General features: G+C 43.8%; 1 protein-coding gene across 2 annotated transcripts; it reads right to left on the bottom strand.

The window, feature by feature from the left end:
• Positions 1–18,986: 18,986 nt before the first annotated feature.
• LOC128821798 (3'-5' RNA helicase YTHDC2-like) lies at positions 18,987–25,114 on the bottom strand. 2 transcript variants are annotated; one of them, XM_054003120.1, is made up of 8 exons: positions 25,096–25,114; positions 24,469–24,741; positions 23,846–23,972; positions 23,193–23,398; positions 22,311–22,506; positions 21,467–21,576; positions 19,724–20,031; positions 18,987–19,324 (listed from the first exon to the last, which is right to left on the bottom strand). In XM_054003120.1, the coding sequence occupies exons 1-8, from the start codon at positions 25,102–25,104 to the stop codon at positions 19,054–19,056; spliced, it is 1,500 nt and encodes a 499-aa protein (XP_053859095.1). In that variant the 5' UTR covers positions 25,105–25,114; the 3' UTR covers positions 18,987–19,053. The 2 variants fall into 2 exon arrangements, with proteins under 2 accessions (XP_053859095.1, XP_053859096.1); XM_054003121.1 differs by having other exon boundaries at positions 19,724–20,013.
• Positions 25,115–25,316: the final 202 nt, after the last annotated feature.

Raw genomic sequence — 25,316 nt, 5'->3', positions numbered from 1 at the left:
GTGTCTGTGTCACGGCAGGGCCTGAGGAGCGGCGCTGTCCTTGTTCCCCGTCTGGGCTGTGCCCATTTGGGAAGATGGGGCACGTGGGTGGTGTTCAAGGGGCTGAGTCCAGTGCCAGTGACTGCTGCACGCCAGGCTGAAGACAAGGACTTGTAGTTCTTCACTAAATGGGGAATGGGCAAAGTCATCTTCAGAACTTAGCCTGCTCATCAATGAAGAGGGTCCTAATTCTTAGAGCCACTGTTCTTGGTTATAGCATGAGCTGCTGCTCTCTAAAAATGTCAAGGCATTCTTTAGGCAAAATGCCGAGAGGTAGAGAAGGTGCCCTCCTCTCCCGGAATTCACTTTGCAATATTCTTTCTGCCTTGGTGCCTGTCCTTTTCTGGTCTCTGTCTGCTCTGATGCTTTTTGCATGAGCTTAGTTTCTTCTCAAGGCAACCCTTCAATGGAGTGTGGAGAATCAGGCTCTGTACAGGCCAGGTGTGCTGCAGAGCTGCCTGTCTTGCTGGGGCTGCTGTTGTTGTTCTTGTTGATGTGAGTGGAGCTGGGTTTCAGATCTCCTGGAAGTCAGGATCTCTGTTTTGAAGTGTGCTTCTTGCATTTTGTTTTTCAGGGCGTGTGGTGAGTGTGGGAGATCCAGAAAAGAAGTACACTAGATGGAAACCTATTGGCAGTGGGTGAGTGCAGCCACGCTTACTTCTACAGAACCATGGGCCAGGTATTTTGGTGCTGCAATATCACATGGGAAGTCAGGCAAGCTGCAAGCATCTTCAGCCCCTGGCTTTAGTCTGTCCCTGTCTCAGTGCTGAGGCAGTACAAGGCATCATGAAAGATCACTGGATGCTGACGACATCTTGCCTGCCTCAAGGAGCAGGACCTGGAAGCCTTCCTGTCCCTCAAACATGTGGCACCAGTTAGCCTATTTTCCCAGGAGACATGGTTTTGATTGATTCAAAGTAATTTGGCCACACTCATGAAGGAAGAAGAACCTGAGAGAGCAATGTCCCACCTGATAGCTGTCAGATAGCAGCTGTCAGTAGCATTTCTTAGTAGTATTTTGCTGAAAACAACATTCCGTGGTCAGGAAAATAAGAAAGGCTGTGTGGTGTTGCCTGAGTTTGGCAGGTAGGATGAAAAGAGAGTGGTGAGAAGGCCCAGCAGGACTCTATGTTTCATTGCCTGGAAAGGCACGCCACAGGCACAGATGCCAGAAGGAAAAGGCGAAGAAAACACCCGCATGCACAGTCTAGTGTGTACATTTGAGATTTGTAGCAGCCCTTTCTCTTCTGGTTGCACCCAGCTTTTCCCTTGGACACTCTGCGTGGCAGAGGGCTGCTGGGCTGCTGTGCCTTTGGCTGAAGAGTAGACAAAGCCCGGTGGTTTTGAGACACTGCAGGAAGCAGAGAGCTCCTGCCTGGGCTGCCTTTTGCTTCTCAGCACTGACCAACTTCTCTGTTCTTGCCACTGTTCTGTTTCCAGGGGGTTTGGAACCGTTTATAAGGCCTTCAACGCTGCCACAGGACGAGCAGTAAGTGCCAACAGCCCATTCAGATTTTGCAGCCCTTGAGTGCTTTCCCTTGTGATGTGATCCGTGGCCAAAGCTTTGGGCCGCCTGACTCTTTGCTGCAAAGGCTGTCCCACAGAAGCAGCCTGTCCAGAGGCAGGCTGCAAAATGCATTTGGGACAGACTTTGTCCTCCCTCCCTACCTGAATGAATGCAAGGATGGCGGTGGTGCCTTTCAGAGAAGGACACGCTGGCTTGGACTTCCTGGATAAACATGCATAGATTAGCAGATGGCAAGAGCCGTCATTCCAGCCCAACTCCTCTTAAGCCCAGGTTCAGACACAGATAGGATTTCCCATTGTTTTCCATCACATGGTTCAGTTTGAAAATATAATGCAAATCCTAAAGAAGGAGAGATCTTGCCTGGAGCAGAGTTTTGCCTTTCAGTCCTAGGGAACCTAGTTCACACACACACACACACACACACACACAGATCAGAGAAGAAATTGATGAAGAGCCTTAAATAATACAACCTTGTGTTGATCCTGTGTTGAAGACATGGTGTCTTGGAGAGTGCCGCTGCTCTTTGGGACGATAAGTTCATAGTCCTTGATTCTTGTTTTTGGCTCTCAGCAAATACAACTGCATCTTTCTGGTAGTTCATTATCCACCTGCAGTGCTGCGCTCAGGAACTGCACTTGGAGGGAGGTGGAGGAGGCGTCCGAAAGCCCGAAGCCCTGCTTATGACCTGCCGTGCATCCATAGGGTACCACATAAAGGGTTATTCATTCTTAAAGCCACTAAAGAATTACAAATGACAATAATTCCACGGTGTAAACCATGTTCAAGATTGTTCTTCAGAGTTGCGAAACCCAAACTGAAGAAGTTAGGATGTGCTAGGATTGTAACTTTACTCTGAGTCGCCTTGGAGTTCTTTTTTGGACAGCATGGTCCCCATCATGTAGGTGTGTGTTTCCTTTGGCACCCAGTCAAGAATGGCAGCCATCTCCAAAAGACTGGTGAAAGCCCCTAGAAATGCTAACGTATTTCCAGTGGTTTCAATTTACCTTCACAGGAGCAAAATTACTTTTGGCTTGCAAAACATGTGTGAATGATGATAGTAGTTATAAACAAAGTCTGTTTGAGAAGTCTGCAGGTGCAGAGAGTGCTGTTAGCGCTTTGTGGTTGATGGTTTAGTGTCCATTTCTACCGAGGTGACAAGGCATCCAGGCCCGTGAGTGCACGGAGAAAGAGGCTCTCGTAATGTCCGCTCCTGATGGCTTTTCAATGTCATTGTAGGTGGCCGTAAAGCAACTTAATCTCCAGCGCCAGGGCTGCGAGGATGTGTTGAAGGAAATCCTGGTCATGAAGGAATATAAGAACCCCAATATTGTCACCTACCTAGAAAGGTAAATATTCTGGCAGAAAATGGATCTTTCAATTAACATCAATCTAGTCCTGCACAAGGCATGGGAGGAGATTGCATTTTGTCCCCATGAATGCTTCCTGGCAGAAATAGCTTGGAGATCGATCTCAGAAACCTGGCTCTCTTACTAAGCCAGCAGCATGTTTCCCAGGCTCTTGCCTGATTAGAAAACCTTTCCCTTTCTCTCTGACTGAGCTGAGAATACCCACAGCCTCCTTTTCCACGGATGTGCCTTCCTCATTCAGACGGCACAGATGGCAAGCAGTGGATAGCCTGGGTGGAGTGTGTCTTCATTTGATTCCGTCTTCATTTACCAGTGACCTGGAAACAAAACTCAGCTGCAGTCTTTCCTTCATCCGGCAATTCAGCTGTGCACATTCAGCTCCACGCTGTTGCTTTCATCTTGCAGCTACCTTGTCAATGAGGATGTCCTGGTGGTGTTGGAGTATATGGATGGAGGCTCCTTAGCTGATGTGGTCAGCATGAAAAGGATGGCTGTAGGACACATAGCAACAGTGTGTCAGGAGGTAAGGGGCCCTGCTTGTGCTTGGGATGGCTTGGACAGGCTCGTCCCTCAAAAGCGCTGCAAAGCGAGTGATTCCATGTTCAGAGCTTTCTTTCTGTGTTGCTCTCATGCTTTGGAGAAGAAAGAGCATTGGGAGTGAACTGCCTGCCAGTGTCCCTGCCCTTACTATAGTCTGTTCTTTACTCTTCTAGACCATTGTTGAACTCCCTGTCTCGTTTTCATTTGTATTTTCTGTTCTGCACTTTGCCTCTCCAAGCCTTTGCCCAAACCCTTTCTGCATTGCCTTCTTTGCCTGTAAGTGCAAAGGTGCTGGTGTCCAAGTTTTAAACCAGCGGCAAAGCCAAAGAGAGACTCATCTGTCACAGTCCAAGCTTCAAAGGATGGCACGGCACCCACCATGCTGCTTGCTACTGAAAACTGACAAATGAGCTCCTTCCAAGTCTGCTGTGGAGGAAGCCCTATAACCCTTGTCCTCCAGCCTCCCACCCGACAGTGATCCCCTTGGTACCCAAGGCAGGAACTTTTTCTCTTTTGGCAAACCATTGCTTGTCCTCCAGACAGGGAGAACGCATCCAGTGCAGCAGGGATCATTCTGACTGGCTTTGCAGGGGACAGTCTTGAGCAAGGACTGATGTTTCCCTCTCAAGCGCTAATATGCCTTGCCTTGGAAAGATCCTGCTCTCCTCCTAGTGTTGCAGCAGCAAGCACTTCCTCTTGCCAGTGCTCACTGCTCCTTTGAGATCTGTGAATCTTCAGGAGCAGTGTCCTTTTGGGTGTGATGAAATCAGATCAGGCTAACTTTTGGCCTCCTGTTTCTTTTTTCTCTCCCAGTGCCTGCAAGGCCTGGCTTTCCTTCATGCCAACCAGGTGATCCACAGAGACATCAAAAGTAACAACATCCTTCTGGGCCGGGATGGCTCCGTCAAGCTGGGTGGGTGTTCTGGGTCAGGCGCAGCGCTCCGGGCAGGCGGTGTGGGGCTGCTTTTGAGCGGCTGCCGGGTGCCCAGCAGTGGCGCTGGTGAGAGGGCAGGGAGCACTCTGGGAGCCCAGGGCGCAGCTGTAAGGGGCTGAGTGGTCTAGAGAGCAAGAAGGTAGCAAGAGTAACTTTGGTTTGTGTGTGTGTTCCTTCCAAAGGGAGAGAGTTACAGTGTAAACGTTCCCGTGCCTGAGGAAAAGCCAGGGTGGGAATCCTGGGGGGAGGTTGCTAAGTGGACAATTGCCCATGTCCTTGGCTGCAGCCCTGAGGAATGAGAGCCCAGCTGCTTTTCCAGCTCGATTCAGCACTGCATTCTGAGACGTAGAGTGAGGAAGCCTTTTCCTTGGTTCCCTACTTGAAGCAGTGTTTGTTTTTCTCCTCAGCTGATTTTGGCCTCTGTGCTCCGCTCAGCCGTGAGCAGAGTAAACGGAGGTCGATGGTCGGGACCACTCGCTGGATGGCACCCGAGGTGGTGAGAAGAGAGCCATACGGCCCCAAAGTGGACATCTGGTCCCTTGGCATCGTGGGAATAGAAATGGCCAAAGGAGAGGCTCCTTATATTCGGGAAACCCGTGAGAGGGTAAGGTGCAAATACGCTCAGAGAGCGGTGTCCTTCTCCTGTGTGTCCATTAGATAACATCCCATGCCCACAGCTTAAAGTGCTTCCACCAAGGCCCACTTGTAAAAACGTCCTTGGGGCTGGCATCAGCTGTCAAGGCAAGACCTGTTGCAGCTTGGAAGAGCTGGGGCTGCACTGGAGCCTTTTTTCCTTTGGGAGGGAAGGCTCATCTCTAAGCATCTGCTAGGCAAGAAATTGCCACTGCAGGCTGGAGCTTAAAAGATGGGGTTGAGGTGAGCACTGAAGGATATGGAAGAATCACGTAGAGTCTCATGTTTCCTTTGGCTTCAGGCTAAGTACCTGATAGGCAAGCAAGGCGTACCAGACCTGCACAAGCTCAGGCTGCCCTCTGGCTTGTGTGAATTTCTGGGCTGCTGCCTGCAGATGGATGTGGACAGGCGAGGCTCTGCCAAGGAACTTCTGCAGGTACAAGGCAAAGCGGCTGCAGCCCAAAGAGCTGTTCCCTGTCAGGGTTTGTTCCTCGGCCAAACTCCAGGGCTTCCGATGGGCCCCCCCACATAGCAATATCCACTCTGGGTGCTTTTCCAATGAAAACCAAGTAGGATCCAAGACTGGTTGAGATTAGAAGGGACCAGTGAAGGTCATCTAGTCCAAAACTCCAGTCACTGGCAAAGACATCTTCAAGTGGATCAGGTTGCTCAGGGTCCCATTCAAGCTCACCTTGAATGTTGCTGGGCTTGGGGCTCCTCCCAGCTCTCTGGGCAGCCTGTGCCAGTGTTTCAGCACTCTCCTCGTAAACACTTTCTTCCTTAGAGCCAATCGAGTGTCTTGTAGCTTAAAACCATTCACCCTTGTCCTCTTACAATTGGCCCTACTAAAAGATTTGTCCCCATTCTTCTTAGAAGGCCCTACGAATATTGAAAGGTCTCCTTGGGGCTTGCTCTTCTCCAGGCTAAACAAGCACAACTCTCCCAGCCGTTCCTCAGAGGAGAGCTCCCAGCTTCTGGTCATTTCTGTGACCCTCTTTTGTTCTCAGGTGGTGTATTCATGTTTACCTGGTAGCAAAGGAACTGAAGTATTGCAATGCCAGGGACGGGGGCTTGAAGAACACAACAAAAGCAGTCTAGAACCAAGCGGTTCTAGATTGGTCCGTGGGAAGGCAGGGGCTCTGGGGGAGCTCACTGTGAGCATCCGAGGGTACTCAGCTTGTCCCTCCTGCCCCAGCCTTAGAGGTTTCTGCCAGGCAGACGGGGACAGCTGAGCAGGAGTTGTGCCAGCCCCATGTGCTGCCTGGCCCGCTCAAGTAGATGAGGATTGCTGCGGCTTTGCTGCCAGGTTTTGTGGCAGACAAGGAGCTGGTGACCAGGCCATTTCCTTGGCTGTTCCTGCTGAGAAGGAAGATGGCAGCCAGCACAGGAGCGGGGGGCATGCCAAGGCAGACACTGCTCTTCCTGCAAGCCAGAGCTCAGCCCATCTGTGCCCTGCTGCTTGTGTCCTTGCTCCTGGCTTGCTGCTGAAAACCTGCGTGTCCAGCGCTCCTGAGAACAACACGTGCGGTCAATAATTTCAGAGCCCTTGGGAGTCTCTTGAGGACTGCCCAATGCCCCACATCTCTTTTGGACACTCAAATAGCCCATGTCTGTAGAAAAGAGGAGCTGGAATAAGTCTGTTGAGTTTCCTGAAAGGAACAAAACCTTTGGACAGCAAGCAGCAATCCCACAGTGCTGTCAGGACAAAAATGCCAGCAAGTGATGACACCTTGAGGAACGGACTAGTGCAGTTCTGGGCCATGTTTGCCTGTGCTAGCAGCATCCTGGACATGAAGGCTCATGTGCTGATGGTGACCTCAGGCCGCCTATGTTTGTGTATTTCTGGGGGCTAGAGGAATCCAGCTTGACCCTGTTAGGAAGTCAGTTTGGAAAAGAATGGTTCCTTTTTCCTTTGTGTCTTTTAATTTGATTTGGTTTGTTCCTTTTCCCCTTTGGGCAGCATCCATTTCTCCAGTCAGCGGAGCCTCTCTTAAGCCTCTTCTGACAGCCTGATCGCTGTCATCCCTGCAGCCAAGTCATGCAGGAAGCAAAGGAGATGACAAGGACCACTTCAGCACTTGGAGAACTGAACCTGTGAGAACAGGTAGAAATCCTGAGGGGAGAGGGGCCAGGAAACAGGCAGCCATCAGAGCAGGAAAGGAAGGTGGCATCTCCTTTTCCTCGCACCTGCTGATCCTGCTTTTGAATTTCTGCTTGGGACAGCATTGCTGGAGGGCACAAAGTCACTACTGACGTGCACTTTTCAGGTGGGGGGTGGTGCGAGGCATGAAGCTTCCACTGATTATCTGGGGAGTTTGGCTGGCACTTCATGTGGAAGTGTCTTCCTCCCCTCACCAGGAGTCAGAAGGGCAGCGTCTGGAGGCACAGCAGCTGCTGGCACAAGGGGAAAATTTCCTGACAGAAGGAGCAGGAGAACAGGCTGCTTGAGATGATGCAGTAAATTGCCATCATGCAGCCTGGGCGAGAAAAGATAAGAACCAGAGAGAGTCAAGAGGCACAGAGTGTGAAAAGAGAGTTTGTGTGTTGTTTTGGACTCCTCTGGGCCCCTTATGGGCACTGTTTCTCTGGACACTGTCTGTCTGGGTGGCATTGTCTCTTAGCTGGCCCTTGGCAAACAGTGCTGGAGAGATTTTTGTGTCTTCAGGGAGCGGTCTGGTGAGAGGCTACCAGAGCGCAGGTTTGAGGAAGGCAGGAATGGCGCTGCAGGCCCAAAGAGAAAGGGAAGCCCAGAGCTTCCCCTCAGAAGGAGGGAGGTGCCACGGGAAGCCCCTGCAGAGCCAGGCTGGAGCTGTGGGAGAGGGCTGGCTGTCAGGCTGCTGAGGAGGTGCCTGAAGCTGCTGAGTACGTCCTGTGCATTCCTTGTCCAGTCGAGCAGTGTATTATAGTGTGTGTGCCTCAGCATGGGCTGTAACACACGTTCCTCCTCGTTTGGTGTTGGGAGAGACATTTTGGACTCCCTACAGAAGCCACTGTGGCGCTTGGATGCAGGCAGGGAGTACTTGGGGCATTCCTTTTGCCTTTGAGGGCAGCTGGCAGTGGGTGGGCTTTGCCTGAGCTTCCCTCTACAGTAAAGACAAAAGCAGGGTTTGTTTTGGGAGCAGCAGATGGCTGTGACCTAGCCAATGACTCAGAGAAGGTGAGTGTGCTAGTCTGGCCACACTGATCAGAACAGTTGGCTTCCTGGATTCCCTTTAGACTCCAGACTTGTCACCAGTCTTTGGAGACAAAATACTTCAGAGAAATTGATTGGCTGTAGGGCTGGTTTCATACTGCTGTTGTTTCTATGACTGTTTGTACTTCTATTATTCCTTCTCCAGATCACATGGGCCCCTGCCATCTAAATCCCAACTCTAAGGGCTTTTCAAATGAAAAGGAAGGAAACTTGCAATGAAGCAATCGAGGAAGCAGAAGAGATGACCAGGACCACTTCAGGATTACTTCCTCCAAAGGCAGCTCGGAGCTGGACTCACAATAAAAGTCCTATACACCCTCAGGCCTTATTTTAAATGATGTTAATATCAGCACAGTGATGGCTTGGTTTGCTGTTTGGGTTTTTTTTTTACTTTAAAAATATACTAACATTCCCAAATGACCTTAAACTGCTAAGGGTGTTAAACTACTGAAAGAATCCATTAAATGGTACAAGAAAAAAATTAGAAGTTCCCAGCACCATACCTGTGCTCTTGCATGAACTTCTGCAAGGATATTTGAGTCCTGCTCTTCAAGATATTGCTTTTCTTTCTGCCTGCAATGTTCCTGTGCTTTTAACTGTTCAGACATTTTCTCAAAAGCCTCCTCCTGCTTCTGCTGAAGGTTGTTCATAGTGTCAGTCTTGTGTTTGCAAATGTATTCTAGGTGGGATATCTGTGTGACAAGAATTTAAGAAGAAATTATTATTTACCTTTTCACTTTGAGTCAAGCACAGACTATTCCAGCATAAAATCTAAACTGTAATTTCTTCAAAATTTTCATTAAAACTAAGTAAAACCCTTGCACAGCAGATGAATTACTTGGTTCTCAAAACAAAACTGAAATATATTTTGAAACAAAATATTTTATTTGGTTTGGGTTCTGCCATCCTTTTACCACCTTGCAGATATTTGTCACCTTCTTTGTAGGAAACCTAAGCCAGACACTTCGAACATTTTTTTAAACAACTGTATTAAAATTTAGTATATTTGTAAATTAATAATCAAGTATATCCTTTAGAAATTTGTGATGATTGCAAGCAATAATTAAAAAACAGCGTTTAATTTTTTGTTTTATTTGTGGTTTTTGTTTGTCTTTGGTTTTTGTTTGTTTGTTTTTTGTTTGTTTTTTGTTTTGTTTGTTTTGTTGAAAAGCCAAGACATTCCAGATTATTATTAAGTTTTGAAACAATTTCAGGGAATTCTAGCATAGAGAATGTTTTCCTTACAATAGCTCATAAGTTTACGATGCGTTTTCAACAAGCATGAAGGGATTCAGTCTTGTGGTTTAACACTGCACCTCCCATGCAAATTAAATGGAGGAATGAACCAAGCCAACAATGATCTCTAAATGCACACACCTGCACTTTGTTACTAGAAAATATCAGCAAGACACTTCCAGAAAGATCATGCTGAACTGTAGGAAAAAAGTTTGGTACAACACAGTCTAAAATCCCAGAAAAGCTGGTAAGTACATGAGAAGATCCCTAGAGACCTCACAATCAGTCTCAGTAACAAGGCTTAATCAAAAAGCAAGAACAGTAAGACACAATCCCCACAAACACTGCCAACAATATCCATCTCCTTCCCTTCCCATGTCTTTCCTTCTCCCTTTCCTCTTTTACTTCAAAAGAGAAATAAACCAGAAAACAAAGTGGAACCCTGAAGAGTGGCTTAGCCACTCTTAGCTTAGTCTCTGGACCCAGCTGATCTATTTAGAAAGGGTTGTTTTTTTTTTTTTTCCTAAAAATACAAGGTTTTCTGGGAAGAAAGGCCACGTAAGCTCACTTGCATTAATATCACTCAGAAAAGTACAGCTCCTCCTTCACACAAATACTGACATGTTTTAGAATAGGTATTTCTATTGTGTTTCTGAATAAAAATGCCATAATCCGAAAGTTGCAATTAAACAGAAAATCCCAGACTGGCAATCTTTCAAATAGTGCATCTGAGTCATAAACACATCATTTAAAGATGGTATTCCTGGAGAAAGTGTATTTTGCCTATGGATTATGGTAAAATAAAGACTTGCTTTATGACTGGAAATGACTACATTCTGTGAGTTTCTTCATCAGTAAGATGAATTTATTATCCTTGAATTAGGTGCCTGTGGCGGGTATCAGACAGTCCTTTCAGAATGTCCTGCACAGAAAGTGGAGCTGAGAGACTTGATGCACACTCCAGTCCCATCTAAATGCTCACAGCAACAGCATCAAACTGAGCAGTGGACCAGCCATAATTAATGGTGTTCATTTGTTAATGTCCAAATCCTCTTGGGGGGATGAATACCACTCCTTCTTCTCCTTTGTAACGAGACTGCAGTGTGCACAAATGTCCCTGAGCTCAGCAGAGGCAGCTGATGCCTGGGGACACTCAGCCTCTCGTTAGCCTTGTGGAAGTTCAAGATCAGGGCTTCAACATTCTCACGCAAGAGTGCACAAAGCCCTGTCCAAGGTAACTCTTCCAGGGCGACGTCTGAATGTTTGGCAGGCACATGGGCGTTTGCCACGCTCTGGTATAAGTTTAGGAGGATGGACAGCTCCCTCTGGAACACAAAGAAAAATTAATTGCTGTAGCTGGGCAATGTTAAAATCAAAAGAGATGCATCATATGTGCAGTAGCGGTGCTGCGTGCAGCTGAAAACAAGCCCTCAAAGTTCATTCTCACAGCTTTACAAAATTCCTCAGTTCATTTCTAATGATTGCAGCCATAACATTGCATAATCTTACAGCAGAGTAAGAAAAGAGATTTCACAAAATTTATCTAATTAGACACAGTATGTCTATAAAGTATGTGGATAAATCCCAGTGCTGTTGGGGCCACAGCCGTGACCTGGCACAGATAAAAATTTCCGTGCTCTTAGTGGATGCAATTCATTCTCCCTTGTTAATACTGTGAGGTGCATTCAAACTGTGCCCCCACACAACTGCACAGCACACAGAAAACGGTCCAGTTGGCTGGGCAGCACAACACACTCTGAATTTGTTTAAAAATTGGTTTTGCATGGATTATATACGATTAAATAGCTGGCCAAAACAGGCCTACAGCTCCATCAGTCAAACTCCACAAGCCATGCCTCATTGCTTTACAGTGATTTTAATGTGGCAGAATAAATGGATTCAGGTTATAAATAAATTTCAGCTACAACAGCACGCAGTAGAAATTCAATTCTTCCTAATTTTAGAACATACAAGTGACTTAGAAACTTTGATTAAGCTAATAGAAAGCTGTTTCTCAAATGCCATGAGGACAAAGTATGTAAAGCACCGTATCAGTACAGTCAGAGATCAAGATAAGATTCTCAGACTAGAGTGGAAAGAACATATTCAGGGAGCATAAAAGTGGTATACAAGATGAAAAAATACTGTATAGGTCAGGTAAGCAGGAAGTGAAAATGAAGGGAAGAGAACACACTGACATTTTCACACAATTTTGGCATGGGTATAGCAAAGACCAACAGCAATATATTAAAAGTTATCTATACTTAGTTCCTGCTACAGTCTTCTGCTTTTTCATTTTGGGAAGCAAAATCAAAGCTGTCTCAATGGAGTAAACAGGATCACATACAGGCACTCCTGCTTCCCAAACAAATACAAACAGCTTTGGGAAAAATACAAACCCATCGAAGGCAATAAATACCTGATTTCATAAGGGAACCACTAAAAATGGGGGAGGTGGATGGTGGGCACTGCTGCCCTTGGAGTCGTGAGGGGAACCCTGCCCACACTCCATCCCCACAGATAAGAAACACTCCCCTGGGGAGCACTCTGGGGTATGGAAAGGACGTAGACAATATGGGACTGGTGTAATTGCACCAGTTGGCCGAATTATGTTCTTTTCAAATTGGTGTCACATCTCTTCTAGGAATTAATTGGGCCTGCGTGGCTTCAGACCATAGCTGATTAGATTGCTTATAGTAAAACTGAACACACAATGTTGCTTTGGAAGACCCCAGTTCTTGGGCTTCTTGTGGTGCATGTGGTAAAATCTTTGTCCACTCATCCCAGGTGCCCACAGGGTTGGGCCTCTTACCTGTATAGGGATAATCTTTGGATGCCAAAGGGATTCCCAGCAGGCATGGGGATAAAGGCTCTTCCACGCTGCCCATGGCCATGCAGAAACTGTCCTGTTGTAAAGACTTCACAAGAGTGACCCATATATTTTGCTTGGGCTGTTGGATGATCCAGGCAGTGCTGGTGCTGACAATGATCCAGGGCAGCCTCACAATCCTGTTGGAGAGCATCTTGATGTTTGTCTGGGTACTGGGCTGTAACCTAAAATTGTTACAATAAATAAGGCACCTTATTTATTGTAACAATTACATGAATCCCTCTCTCTCCCCTTTTCTATGTGCATGCCTCTATTCCACTTTCCCCTGTTCCCCCTTCCTCCACTCCGCTTTCCCCATTTTATTAGTTTAACAAAACAAGGAAGGGGTCAGGGGAAAACATATGGAAGGCTAAAACTGAGTGAAACTAGGAGAAAAGGGAAAAGGAGATCAGGCAAAGTAAGGTATTGGTATGAATGTAAGTAAAGAAATTAGTAAAAATATCATCTTTGATATTTTACAATTAGTAGACGGGCAACAATATATCCAACCCATGAGGGAAGAGGGAAAGGAGAAACCAGGGGTCAAAGAGCCAGAAGTCCATGGGGGAATCTGTCTTTTACTCCCAGGAGGACTACTCTATGCTAGCTAGTCACTGCCATGGCCAGGGCAGAAGACTTGGGAATTGACTGAGAGAGGAGAGTTGATGGGATGCTACAGCTTTGTCCCAGACAGATGCCTGAGGCATTTGCAGGCTGCAGCAGTTTCTGGCGGGCCCGTTTTTTTATAATTTTCTGATGTCACTGCTATCCTGCAAACCCCAGAGACACGTCTGTGGAGGCATGGCCAGTCATGACTTCTAGTTGTTACTGAACCTTGACACAAGTGGGACCTCTCTACTTAATCAACTGAAAACCAATGATGTTTAGCTCAAGAGTGTTAACACAAAAAATACATCCATGCCTGAAGAAAGCAGTGAAAAATGTTACTGAAGGCAACAACTTGTCCATTTAGTGCAAGATTGTACAAAATCCTGCCTGCTTTAATAGCTGCACTTTAATTTGCACCCAAAGGTACAGAGCATCCTATGCTTCTTTAGTATTCATGTGGGCACAGCCCCCAGTTCTCTATAACTCTACAGCGTAATAATTAGAAAACAGATGACATTTATCAACTGAAAGAAAAAAGAATGCAACCACCAAAGGATTAATGATCTGGATGACATAATAAGGGGGAAACTTTCTTAAATCTGAGATGACATCAAGCTAGGGAAAATTGGAGGCTTGCTGTGGGATAAGAGTCACAATTGGTGCTGACAGATGAAGCTGTTGCTTGAAAAAAATCAAGTGACATAAAGTAGGGATAAGCACATTTGGTGGTAGACATACAGGATGTGAGCTGGATGAAAAACTTTATGAGATTTATCGTGGTTCTCAAGTTAAACTTGAATTAACAGAATTGTGCTGTTGCAGAGCGAGACTTCTGCTTTTGCCTTCCAGTCTCTTTTCAGTGACGCTTTAAGCTGGTGTCTAGTTCTGTGTGCTGTCATCCATTCAGTTGGTGGATCATTTAGAGAAAGACAAGAGCAGCTTATGATGATTGGAGATACAAAACATGGGGTTCTTTACTCAAAAGAAGGTGGAACATCTCATTCTGGGCTTTAAATATGTAAAGACTGTTTTTCTTACCCACTCTAATGGCAGAAATCAGTGTGTTAACTTCCTTTTTGAAGTAGCAATCCAAATTGTATCTGGGAAAATTGAAATTAGGAAACTTGCAGAAGAGAACAGTGAAGTGCTAGGACAGAGCCCACGTGGAGGTTGTGGCATTCTTAAAAAGTAGCTTAGACACCTATGCATGAGGGATGACACTTTTTTGAGTCTGGTATGTTTTCTACACTGGTAGGACTTCCTTGCCTGTCTTCCTCTGTTTAAGAGTTTGTCTGCTGAGTTACACAATTTGTCTCTTGTGCTGATAATCAGGCAAACGTGCAAGATCCCATATAGTGCCGTAGAGACTTCCATTATACAGAGCTCAGTGGTCACAGAGTAAATATCTGTGAAAAATGCGTATTTTATAATTGGCTCTTGGCAAATATTGAATTGAATGCTATATGTATTATGGAGGGTTATTTTGTAATACTGTATTAATCCTTTCTAAGTAGTGTGTTAAATATAGTCTTAGGTTACAACATAATGGTAAAATAGAAACTCTGCGATGTAAGATATTTTTTACTAGCTCAAGAAAGGGATAAGATAATCAAGAAGCTCTTCGCACAGAGATAACAGCAACAGGACACCTAATGAGTTACTGCCTCCTTATGGGAAAAGACAAACATTCTTCCACCTTCTCTCCATCTTTATGGAGCCACCAGGATTAAGGGGAAGGAGTTGACAAAAACCAGAAAAATTCTTAATTTGCAAGGAATTTATGCATCATGTATGAGATATATGAATATGCAACAGGCTGTTGCTTTTAAGGGCTATTCCTTTGTTCACAAGGCATGTTTTTGGCAGTTTAGTGTCCAAAAAGATCTGGACATCCGTAGTTCTTTGCTTTTTATTTTTTATTTTTTATTTTTTATTTTTTATTTTTATTTTTTAATTTTAATTTAATTTAATTAATTTAATTTAATTTAATTTTTAATATTTTATTTTATTGTCTTGTAGTGTCCTAATCCTCATTGTCCAAATTTTTATTACTCTAATTTTATTACTATTTATTTATAACTATTTTATTGCTAATAAACTTTTAAGATTTTAAAAAACAAGTGATTGGTGTTTTTCACAATATCCCCTTGTAGGACTGCAGTCTGGTCTAGAGAACCTTTTTCCCCCATTTCTTTCAACGTTATTGTTATAAATAAAATTGGCTTTCGTAGGTGGGGTTATAAATTGTTAATGATGTCATGTTGTTATGAATTGTTAATGAATGTAATGAATTGTTATGCCTAATTAATGCAGTAAGTTCTGAAGTTAAATGTACTGTAGCATGAGCATGTGCCCGCTAGAGGAGGGTGGTAAGAACTTTCCAGAAGGTTACCTCACGGCCTGATGACAGCAGCCCGGACTGTAATCGGACAACGAGCCAGCCAGTGACATCGAAGCATCCCAGAATGACTGGCCAGGAACGCACCGCAAATTGGACCAACCGGTGACCGGAAAAAGGCCAATCTATGAAAGGATCAAGAGCGCACCAATCCGGCAGCTTTAAGAGACTTTAAAACCCCCGGGTGCTGAGCGCCTGGGTCTTTCTGCGGAGCCAGTGTCCAAGGAAGCAGCCTGTGCTGCCTACAGGCTGACACTTGTATCTCTGACTTGCTGCGTAGGCCACAGGCTTACCCTGGGCTCTCGTCTTCACTTGCTTTGATTTTTAATAAACAGGCCGGAGCTTTTTAAAAGATCCTAGCCTCATTTTGCCTGTTTTTAACATTTATGTTTACGCTTTGGTTTAATCCCTTCATAAATGGGGACAAACATAGAAAAAGTCCCATAAAACAATCCAAAACTGGCCTGGCCAGGGCGGAGCCGATGAGGCGACCGGCGGGTGGCCGGGGAGGGGGAAAGGGGCCCGGCTCGCGGCAGGACCGCCCGGCCCGGCCTGGCCGAGACGGGGGCCAGGGCCCTCCACCTCCTCACCCATCGCAAGAGACAGTTCCCGGGTTTTTTTGTCTTTAACATGCGTGTTTCACAGAGCCGTGTCCAGCTTCTCAGTGGTTCAACAGACTGTCACTTACAAAAAAGCTTTGCATCACTTCCCTGAATTTCCTCCCATTCCCAACCAGGACGCCCGTCCAAGTCCACTGCCTTCACAGTCCCATATTCAGAAAACATTTGTTAACTGATTGTTATGAATAATTGATGTAGTTATTGACTTTCACTATTATTGGCTTTAGTAAATTCTTCTGATATAGTACAGTTAAAAATGGGACCACAGTCCCGGTACTAAAAGTGATTTCAGCATTTATTATAATAAAAAGGCCTAAAGCAAGGGGGCCCGCAGGCCGAGCAGGAGGGTTCCCGTTGAGGATGCTGCGGCGCTGGCACTGGGTCTTCTTGAACAGCCACGTCCTCAATGTTCCAGGTGGAGCGGCACGAATTCAGTGGGCCAGATGCCCCTTTTTATCCTGTTTTTTGTCCTTTTGGATTTGTTTCTTTTTGGATCCTTCATTTGCATGAAAGTTTAAGGGGCTTCATTGGCCCATTACAGTTCTGTCCAGGCTGGCTGGTTTCACTTGGGGGGTGGTGCACTTTACTCAGGTGTGTGAAAAATGCATATTATGTGATTGTCTTTTCACAAATATCAAAATGAATACTATACATGTTATGTTGGAAAGTTATGTTAATTAACTTATTAATTTTGTATTAATTTTTGTAGTGCTGTATTAATCCTTTTAAGTAGTGTGGTAAATATAGTTTTAGGCTCTAAGATAATATTAAAATAGAAACGATGCGATGTAAGATACTTTTTTTAACTAGCTCAAGGAATGGATAAGATCATCATGAAATTCTTTGCACAGAAATAACAGCAACAAGACACCAAAATTTCAAAAGAAGAATTATTGCCTCCTTATCAGGAAGAACCAGACTTCTTTCAGACTTCTTGGAGCCTAAACACTGATTTACAAGATGAGGGGGGAAGTTGACAATAACCAGAAAATACCCTTTGTTTGGAAAGAATTTGTGAATAATGTATGAGATAGATAAATATGCAACAGGCATATTGGGTTTGAAGGGTTAATCCTTTGTTAGCGAGGTATGCTTTTGTGGCTTAGTGCCCAAGAGCATACGGATGTCTGTTATTCTTTGCTTTTTATTGTCTTTTGTTGTCCTAACTTTGATTCTCCAAATTCTTATTGTCCTGTTTTTATTACTATTCTTTACTATTAAACTTCTAAAATTTTAACACAAGTGATTGGCGTTTTTCACAGGTGTAATACAGTATGCTGAGTACCGAGTTTCTTATAAATACCCTTTTAACCCCTTTTACCATAACCAAACTAACAGCACCTGCTTAACAATTATCAACTATTTTACAACCCTTTCTAACCTATTGTTGACAATTCCCCCCTCTAACTCTTTGATCAGGCTTCTACCCTGCATCAACCTTTATAAAGTTCCACTTTGACTTTTCTCAGTTGCTTGTGGAAAATGAGATGTTCAAGCATATCTCTGGCATTCTGATCACTCTGTTCTTTTATTACGGTTACTTTTTCACCATTTTTCCCTTCCACGTTACCTTGCAGCATGATGCTGCTTTGGACAATGCTGGTTACTATCTGGACTAGACATGGAATTACACATGGTAGAAATATTACACTTGCTAGTGCACACACCACAAAGAAGACCAATTTCTTCCACAATTTGCCATTCCAGGTGAACGAGTTGTCCCACTAATCAGATTCTCCAAACAAGTGTTCCAACACAGGTTAGTTTTCTAATATTTTGAGTAACGTTTTTAATTACATGACGGTGGTCATCGATCTCTAGGCAGCATTCTGAAGTATTAAATTTTCCACAGATCCCTCCTTCCTCTGCGAGGAGGTAGTCTACTGCCAATCGAATCTGGTAAATTACTGATCGTGTTTGCTGTTGCTGCTGTTTAAGAGATCCATGGTCAGAGTTTGATTTGACATTATTTCAAGCACTGCTTGTAAATGGATTCGACTGAGCACTCACACTGGGCTGTTCCACTCGCTGATCACCACATGTCGCTGTCGAGGTGGTCGCGACACAAAGCAGAGACCACACGCAGTCTCAGATGGCAACTCTTTATTATCGACAGTGGCTGACCTTTTATATACTTTCTAATTGTTTATACTTCTTCTGCCCCAACTATTGGTCACAATAAATCAACATAACACCACTGGTGAAAAGTAACAGTGACTTCAGCTAACTTTCTAAAACTACGTTGTCCAGCTACGAAGTTCTCTCCTTATCTTTCTTCAATTCCTCTCTTCTCTCGGTCTCCTTGGTAACAGCCTTGGAGAGAGCTCCTTATCAGCTTCTTGCTTCTCAGCTTCTCCTCGCTCCTTTAGCTGACAGGCCCGCCGTTAGCCCTTTCCGCAGTAATTCATCCATGAGGGGCAGAAAACAAGTAGAACAGAATAGGATTAAAAAGTCTGGTGATTAATTAGACTTGGTTTAAGTCTGACACACCTTGAGATGACACCAAAATTAATCATCCTAGAGTGCAGCCTACAGCCCACTACCCGCATTTCTGCATTCAGGAAACATAGTTTCTTCCTTTTACACTGTCTTTAATGAAAAGCTGAAAGATTCAAGAGGAATTACTAAATCCTCCAACGAGTCCATGAAGTTTCCTCTCAATGATCTCTTTAGTACTACTGCAGTCTACTATTCAAGTATACAGGGACAACTACCACAATACTCTCATTAAAAATGCGTGCTTTGTTAAAATAACCATCACCAAAACCCCAATCAGTCATAGTAAGGCAGATAAGACAGAATCAGTACTGATACTGAAAATCTATTAGAGAAGCCGAGAAAGGCAGAATCCAAAAACTTCAGGTGTGCGTATAATATACTCATGTAGTTGGAAAAAACTAATTCACGTTTATTAGAACAAGTTTTGTTTTAAAATCTCATTTTTTCTACTTTGCATAGCTTTACCTCAGCAGTCCACAAATTATTTTTGCTGTATTAAACTAGTGAAACAAGGATATTTAATCTAGATTTTAAGTTCCAGAAGGAAGTATTATGCAGCTGTTATAAATGGAAAGTTAAGTTAGGTTCCTAATTTATCAGTAAAATACCTAATTGCAGAATGAGATCAGCAAGAAATTCTATTACTTTGGAAGAGCAGGGTGATATGTTAGAGAACTCTACCTTTCCAGACACTGGAGAAGGAGGACTAGCACAGGGGCTGGAATAGCTACTGCTCTCTGCAGGCTTCACTGAGGACTGAGCTGGTTTGTCAGCTGAGGATCGTCTGGAGAGCAAAATGTCTTTTTCTTTGTACTTCTTTGGCTGGCGGAGTGCAGGAGAAGCAGATTTCACTGAAACCCTAAAAAGGACATACCTTGAGTTTCACAAGCAGTCACTGAACATTTTACATCGACCTGTCAGCTACTGCATGACCACACGTATTACAGCAACTACAAAATCTATTAAACCCTAACTAAAAATCTCATACTGATCATGCATTGCTTTTTAATGCTACTGTTAAACCTCTTCTGCTACTTCTCAAGCATCACAATTCACGGACAATATTCCTGACAGCTCTCTCAAACAGCAGGCCCAGGTATGAAACACTTCTTTATGGGATTACAAAGCAGCACACAACAGTATAACACCTTTCAACTGTATTTCCATGGTTTCCACCTCCTATGACTAGCAGAAATTTAAGTGAAGCTTGTATACATCAATTGCAACCTACAGTGAGAGGAAGACCTCAACATCTTACTTTTCAGCATGAGAGGAGGCAGACAATTCAGTTTCTGTTGAGCTTTTTCTGCTGTTGGTTGACTTCCATGTAGATGTCAAAGGAAGCTCTTCACAAGTCACAGGTCTTGGTCTCTGGCCAATTCCTGAAGGCTGCTGCAGACCTGCAGACTGTTCTTCAGCACTCAGAACAGCTGTAATTGCTCTTACAGTTGTTTCATCAGCCTGAGACCACGGCTTAGAAGGAGCTCGCATACGACGCAGGAACAAGCTGTGCCACTTCTGCCTGAGTTGCAGCAGCATACCAGCAGCCTGCAGTGAATTCCAGTTCTGTTAAATACTGATGAAAATTAGATCACACAGGTAAGAGGACCCTGTCTTTTTCACAGCAGGCAGCACCTGGCATTCTAATATAAACAGGGCCCACAATGAAAGGCAAGACTAAGGTCTTGGGGAAGGGGAATAATCCATATTTAAACTAAGATGCTGACTTACTTTCTTTTCCTTGGGTGCAAGGTAATTTTTGAAACATTTCATTTAGCTCTGTACTAAACTTAGCTTTGTACTGTAAACCCACAGACTTTTTTTTTCCTTTTTATCTTCTGAGAAAACCCAATCCTTTCATGCTTTATGCCCTTCCTCTCAAATCAGTCTCTACTCATGCACTCTTCAGTCATACTTGAGGGAAAAGAGCTCTAAGTGACATTTTTCTTACAGAGACACCTGCTCAAGTGTGATGACTAAGTTCAGAAGACTGTAGTCTAATTCCCATGTTATCAGAAGTGCTTCCATTGAAATCAGTTTTTAAAAATTACTCTTTTGGACACATCTAGGAGAGACAGTGTTATTATTAGAGCTGGTAAAGCTGTATGTTTCATGACCCATAAACTACCTCCTACCATCACCACAGCTCCTCAATGACATAAAGACTTCTATTTCAAAGAGGTTTTGAAATTTCTCCTTCCAAAATCTGACAGCAACTTTCTTTCAGCAACTCCAGCTTCAAGTGCTCCTTTTTTGATCTGATTTTGGTTATTCTCTCAGAGAAAGAAGAGCACAATATGCCAATGTGGCTGTTCTCTCAGCTCTTGTTCAGATTTTGGCTATCCCAGCTCATGCTATGGCCTGATGGAGCACCATGCAGGCAGGACAGGAGGCCAGAAGGAGCAGAAGGGCCCTTACGCAGCCACTGTCACCTGCAGCTTGCTGTCCCTTGCAGCCATTATCTTTTGTCTGGCAGAATCTCTTCAGAATCTGCTGACCTGTGGAAAGGGACAAATCTGCCAAGCTCAGACATTTAAAACAGCGCACTGCCCAGAAAGTTTGTGAAGCAGATCCAACAGCACCTGGACTGCAGAGGCTTTCCTGCTCCCTTGTGTGAGAGACAGGACACCCACACCAAGAGGGAGGAAGAGGGGTGAGCACTCTCACTGTTGACTTAGGTGACTAATTGTTTTCTTTCTTTTTGCTCACAGGTAAAAGAACAGAAAGGTATGGGTGGTAGGTGATGAAGCATTGCAGCCCGGATGTTGAATACACGAATTCACGTGACAGACAACTCTGTGCCAAAGGGGATTGAAGCCCTTCAATTCCTGACGAGCTCGTCAAGTAAAGGTTAAATCACAGAGTACATGGTTTGAGAGACCCAAATGGACCATGACGTTCTTGGAGAAAATTCTGGGCTACTCAAATGTTACAAACACCTTTTCACATCTTTTTACAATTCTTCTACATGAAGCAAGCCCAGGAGTAATTTCTTTCTTACTTCAGGGTCCAGTTTGAGATGGAGCCATTCATCCAGCTTCAGCAGTGGCAGATCAGCAGCTGTTTTGTCCTCCATCTCACTGTCACTGCTATCATTAGATACCCATCCCCCTGAATTAAAGACAAAAGGTGCATTAGCATCTCTATATTATTTCTGCTTACACACAAAAACCTGCATACTACTGTGTTACCAGCAATAATATTTTTCCTTCTAAAATTGACTTTTAAATGTAACCATTTGTAAAACTACCTCTTCTTTTCTGCAAATACACTGGAAAGTCTTTGCTCCAGATAGCAGCAATCAAGTAGCCAGACCTGCTGAAAGTCCTGCTATGTAAAAACCTGTACTGATATGATGTGACTCAACTCATGTACCTTCCCCAGTATTCACAGGCCACTATCCAACTTTTGCCTAAAGCTGTTTGCAAAACCTCACGTGGCTCTATTTCCTAGTAAAGCAGCAGATTTAAAGACCTAGTAAGGAAATATATATATACAGATATGGCTATTAATTAGGATTCCTGATTTTTCTAAAATGCAATTCAATCAGCATGAAACTAGTATGATCATTAGACATTGTGGCTGCATTCTTTCCTTATGAACTATACTGCAGTTTCTGATACCCTGGAACTGTGTCATTTATGCACTTGAATATGTAAGGAATCCCAAAACGGAGAGATTTCTTATAGGACCGACAAACTCTTCCTGAATAACTACAGGAATTATAACAGCGCTGTTTCCAGAATCAGCCAATATATGTATTAAATATTACTGAAAAGTAAGCTTTCCATGTCACACACTGATGGACACCAACGGAAACATTCCAAATCCAGACTCCGGTGTACCTCGAAAGGATGAAGATGCCTGCAAGGCATTACTTGGCAGTCTGGCTGGTCCACAGAAGAGGGACACGGTGACAGGTGTCACAACAGAGCAGCACCTGATGTTTGCTGTCCTGTGAGCTGCCGTCATTTCATCGTATATAAGCCAGTCTGTAGGGAGGGCCTGGATGGCTGCAGCTTGTCCATTTGCTGGGGCAATCTGTGCAAGAGCAGGTAAGACCAGGCTATTATACCCTCTACCTGTAATGAATGTAAATTTGAACGTATCTCTCATTTTATCCACAGACATTGTGCATGCCTCAACCTGGCAGTGTTCACGGCCAGGCTGGGGGGGCTCTGAGCAACCTGGACTAGTGGAAGGTGTCCCTGCCCGTGGCAGGGGTTGGAATGAGATGAGCTTTATGGTCCCTTCCAACCCAAACAATTCTATGATTCTGTATTTTGAGAAATAAATACATGTATAATTAGATACATATAAAAATATACATGCAATTAAAAAAGCGTGAGAGAATTCAACCAGATTCACAAATTATCCTATCATGAAAAAACAAAATATTTTGCTTTAAAAAGAAATGTTAAAAAAAAAGTTTCAGAGAAAAACTTGCTTTTAAGAGTAGGGATCATTATATCTTTAAAACAATTTTATAACTGGGGCGGTTTGTTTACCATTTTGCCTTGTTCCATCTAGAGAAAGGACTAATTGAAACAATGGAAAAATGAAACAACTCCAATTCTCTCAGCTGAGTAGAACAGTATTTTCTAAAGCTGTAGTGTTAAATGCCCATAGTGCTTTTAACGTACTGACAACTAGGAAAAGACATTTCTAAAACATGGGAGAGATTTTAGTGCCGTGTTTTTTGAACTATGAATTCCAAGTGATTTTACCTTTTTACACTGAGACTGGCCAAGAACAGAGGTAGGATGAAATCGCACTTTCTTCTCCTTTGGTTCAGTCAACAGCAGGCTTTCTCTGTCTACATGCACCAGATTGGGATACATCCCAGCCACTAAGGCAGCTTTAATCACAGCCCAGTTCTCAGAGTTAGCATTAACATCTCTAATATCAGCTCCTCCTCTGGCTCTCACAAAACCTGACAAATGAAAAAGACAAAACAGCACCACGTTAGCTTCTCTTTGGTTTTCAAAAGGAGTTAGAAACTAAAGGTGAAATAAACAACTTATTTGTTTCATTTTTCACCACTGCCAACCTTAACAGCAGCAAGAAGAAACCATTACACTGAAATCCTTCCTGATAAGGGGTTTCATACTAACACAGAATATCGCTATTTTCTACAATTTAAAGACATTTCCTCTGGGAATAATTTATTAAAACACGAAATGCAGTGGCATGTGGAGATGAGGGTGCTTTCAGTTAGATCAGCCACACTTCCTCATCTACACCATACCCTGCATGAATGTGTACATGGAGGTGTATTTCAAATTAAGTAAGGAAAATTACACCAGTGAACATGACTTTTGTTACAATTTCTAAATGCTTGACTTTAAAACAAGGTTAAAATTGTTTCCAACTTCTTTACCTGAGGCTCTAAGCTGGCCAAGCAACTGTGTTCTCATTCCTGCAATGATTTCCATTGTGGCTTGGGATACGAAGTTCTTTTCACAGAAGGCTCTCTCCCAGCCGTCACTGCGGGCCTTCTGCCATGCCTGACAACGTTTTTACATTTGCCTATTAATTTGAAGGGCTTAAACTAAAACTGCATTTTTTAAAAAAGATTACATTTATGTCAATAAAATGCAAAACCCACTCCAAAAGTTAATGTATCAAACCAGATACTTTTTTCTGTTCAAGAATTAGATTCTCTTTACGTGTTCACTAGAATGATGACTATGTCAAGTTAAAACAAGAAATAAAGATCATTACATTAAGATCGTGATTTGAAGCTCAGTGTAGTAGGATATAAAGAGGCACATGGTTAGAACATTTAGAATTTTATAAGGTTTGAAAATATCAACAAAACATACTACAAAAAGGGTTCCCTCACAAATTTATGAGTCCAATACCCAGGAAAGCCACTAGGCAAAAAGAAAGTCTTCTCCGAGGACTTAAGCACAGTCCACCACTCTACATCCAAGTGGCTTGGTACATTTGCATTGCTTGGCTGGTGTGCTGTGATCAGAACTCTCTGAAATGAAATTCTACCTGGAAAGCCCTGAGCAGGGCCATGTGGTCACTGAACGTCCCGGCAGCAAAACGCTTCCTGCACAGCACGGCTGCTCGCTTTTGGGAGGCCAGCGTGGGCAGCACAAAAGGGTCTTGGCAGGCAAGAGCACAGGCAATGGTCAGAACGGGGTCCAGGCACTTCAGAACTACAGCATACAACACCATTTTACCGAGGTGTGGCTCTACAGGCAATTCAGTGAGGTGATAACCAAGCTCAGTGAGATCTTCCCAAGGGTCCATGGCATCTATGGTCTGTTTATAAACAAACAAACAAACAAAGGAGAGGGGGACGGGTAGGGTGGACAAAATCACTTTACAGAGAAAGCAGAAAGGATGTGAATACTGGACATTAACTAGACTTGTTTCCAAACACTAAAAAAGCAAGTGAAACTATTAACAGAGACAAGACTTCAAAGCACTCTCTTCCCTTGACATGGAAAACCACATCCCCACACACAAAATGAAAACAGACAATAAACAAAAACTCAGAATATCCTTAGGTAATTAAAAATGGCTTCAGTACAAACTGAAGTCAGTAAGACAGACTGCTACACCACAAATTTGGGATCAAACACAATTACCATCTAAACCTATTCCTTCTCTGACCTTAAGCATATGCACAGCATTTCTCACAGTTACAGCAGGCGGCGGATCAGGAGCTTTCATAAGAAAGTCTACAACTGGACAATTAATTGGAGTCAGACGTTTTGTGAACAAACAAATCTCCTGCAAGGTAAAAGGCAGAACAAAAAAGATTACCAAGATTTGGAAACAACCCCAAACCCATGATTTGTTGCAATTAATAGTATGGTTTGAGGACATTGTAT

The sequence above is a fragment of the Vidua macroura genome, chromosome Z (genome assembly GCF_024509145.1).
Source record: "Vidua macroura isolate BioBank_ID:100142 chromosome Z, ASM2450914v1, whole genome shotgun sequence".
Taxonomy (NCBI): domain Eukaryota; kingdom Metazoa; phylum Chordata; class Aves; order Passeriformes; family Viduidae; genus Vidua; species Vidua macroura.
Note: the sequence above shows the minus strand (reverse complement) of the source record. Positions and strands in the feature narration are given on the sequence as shown.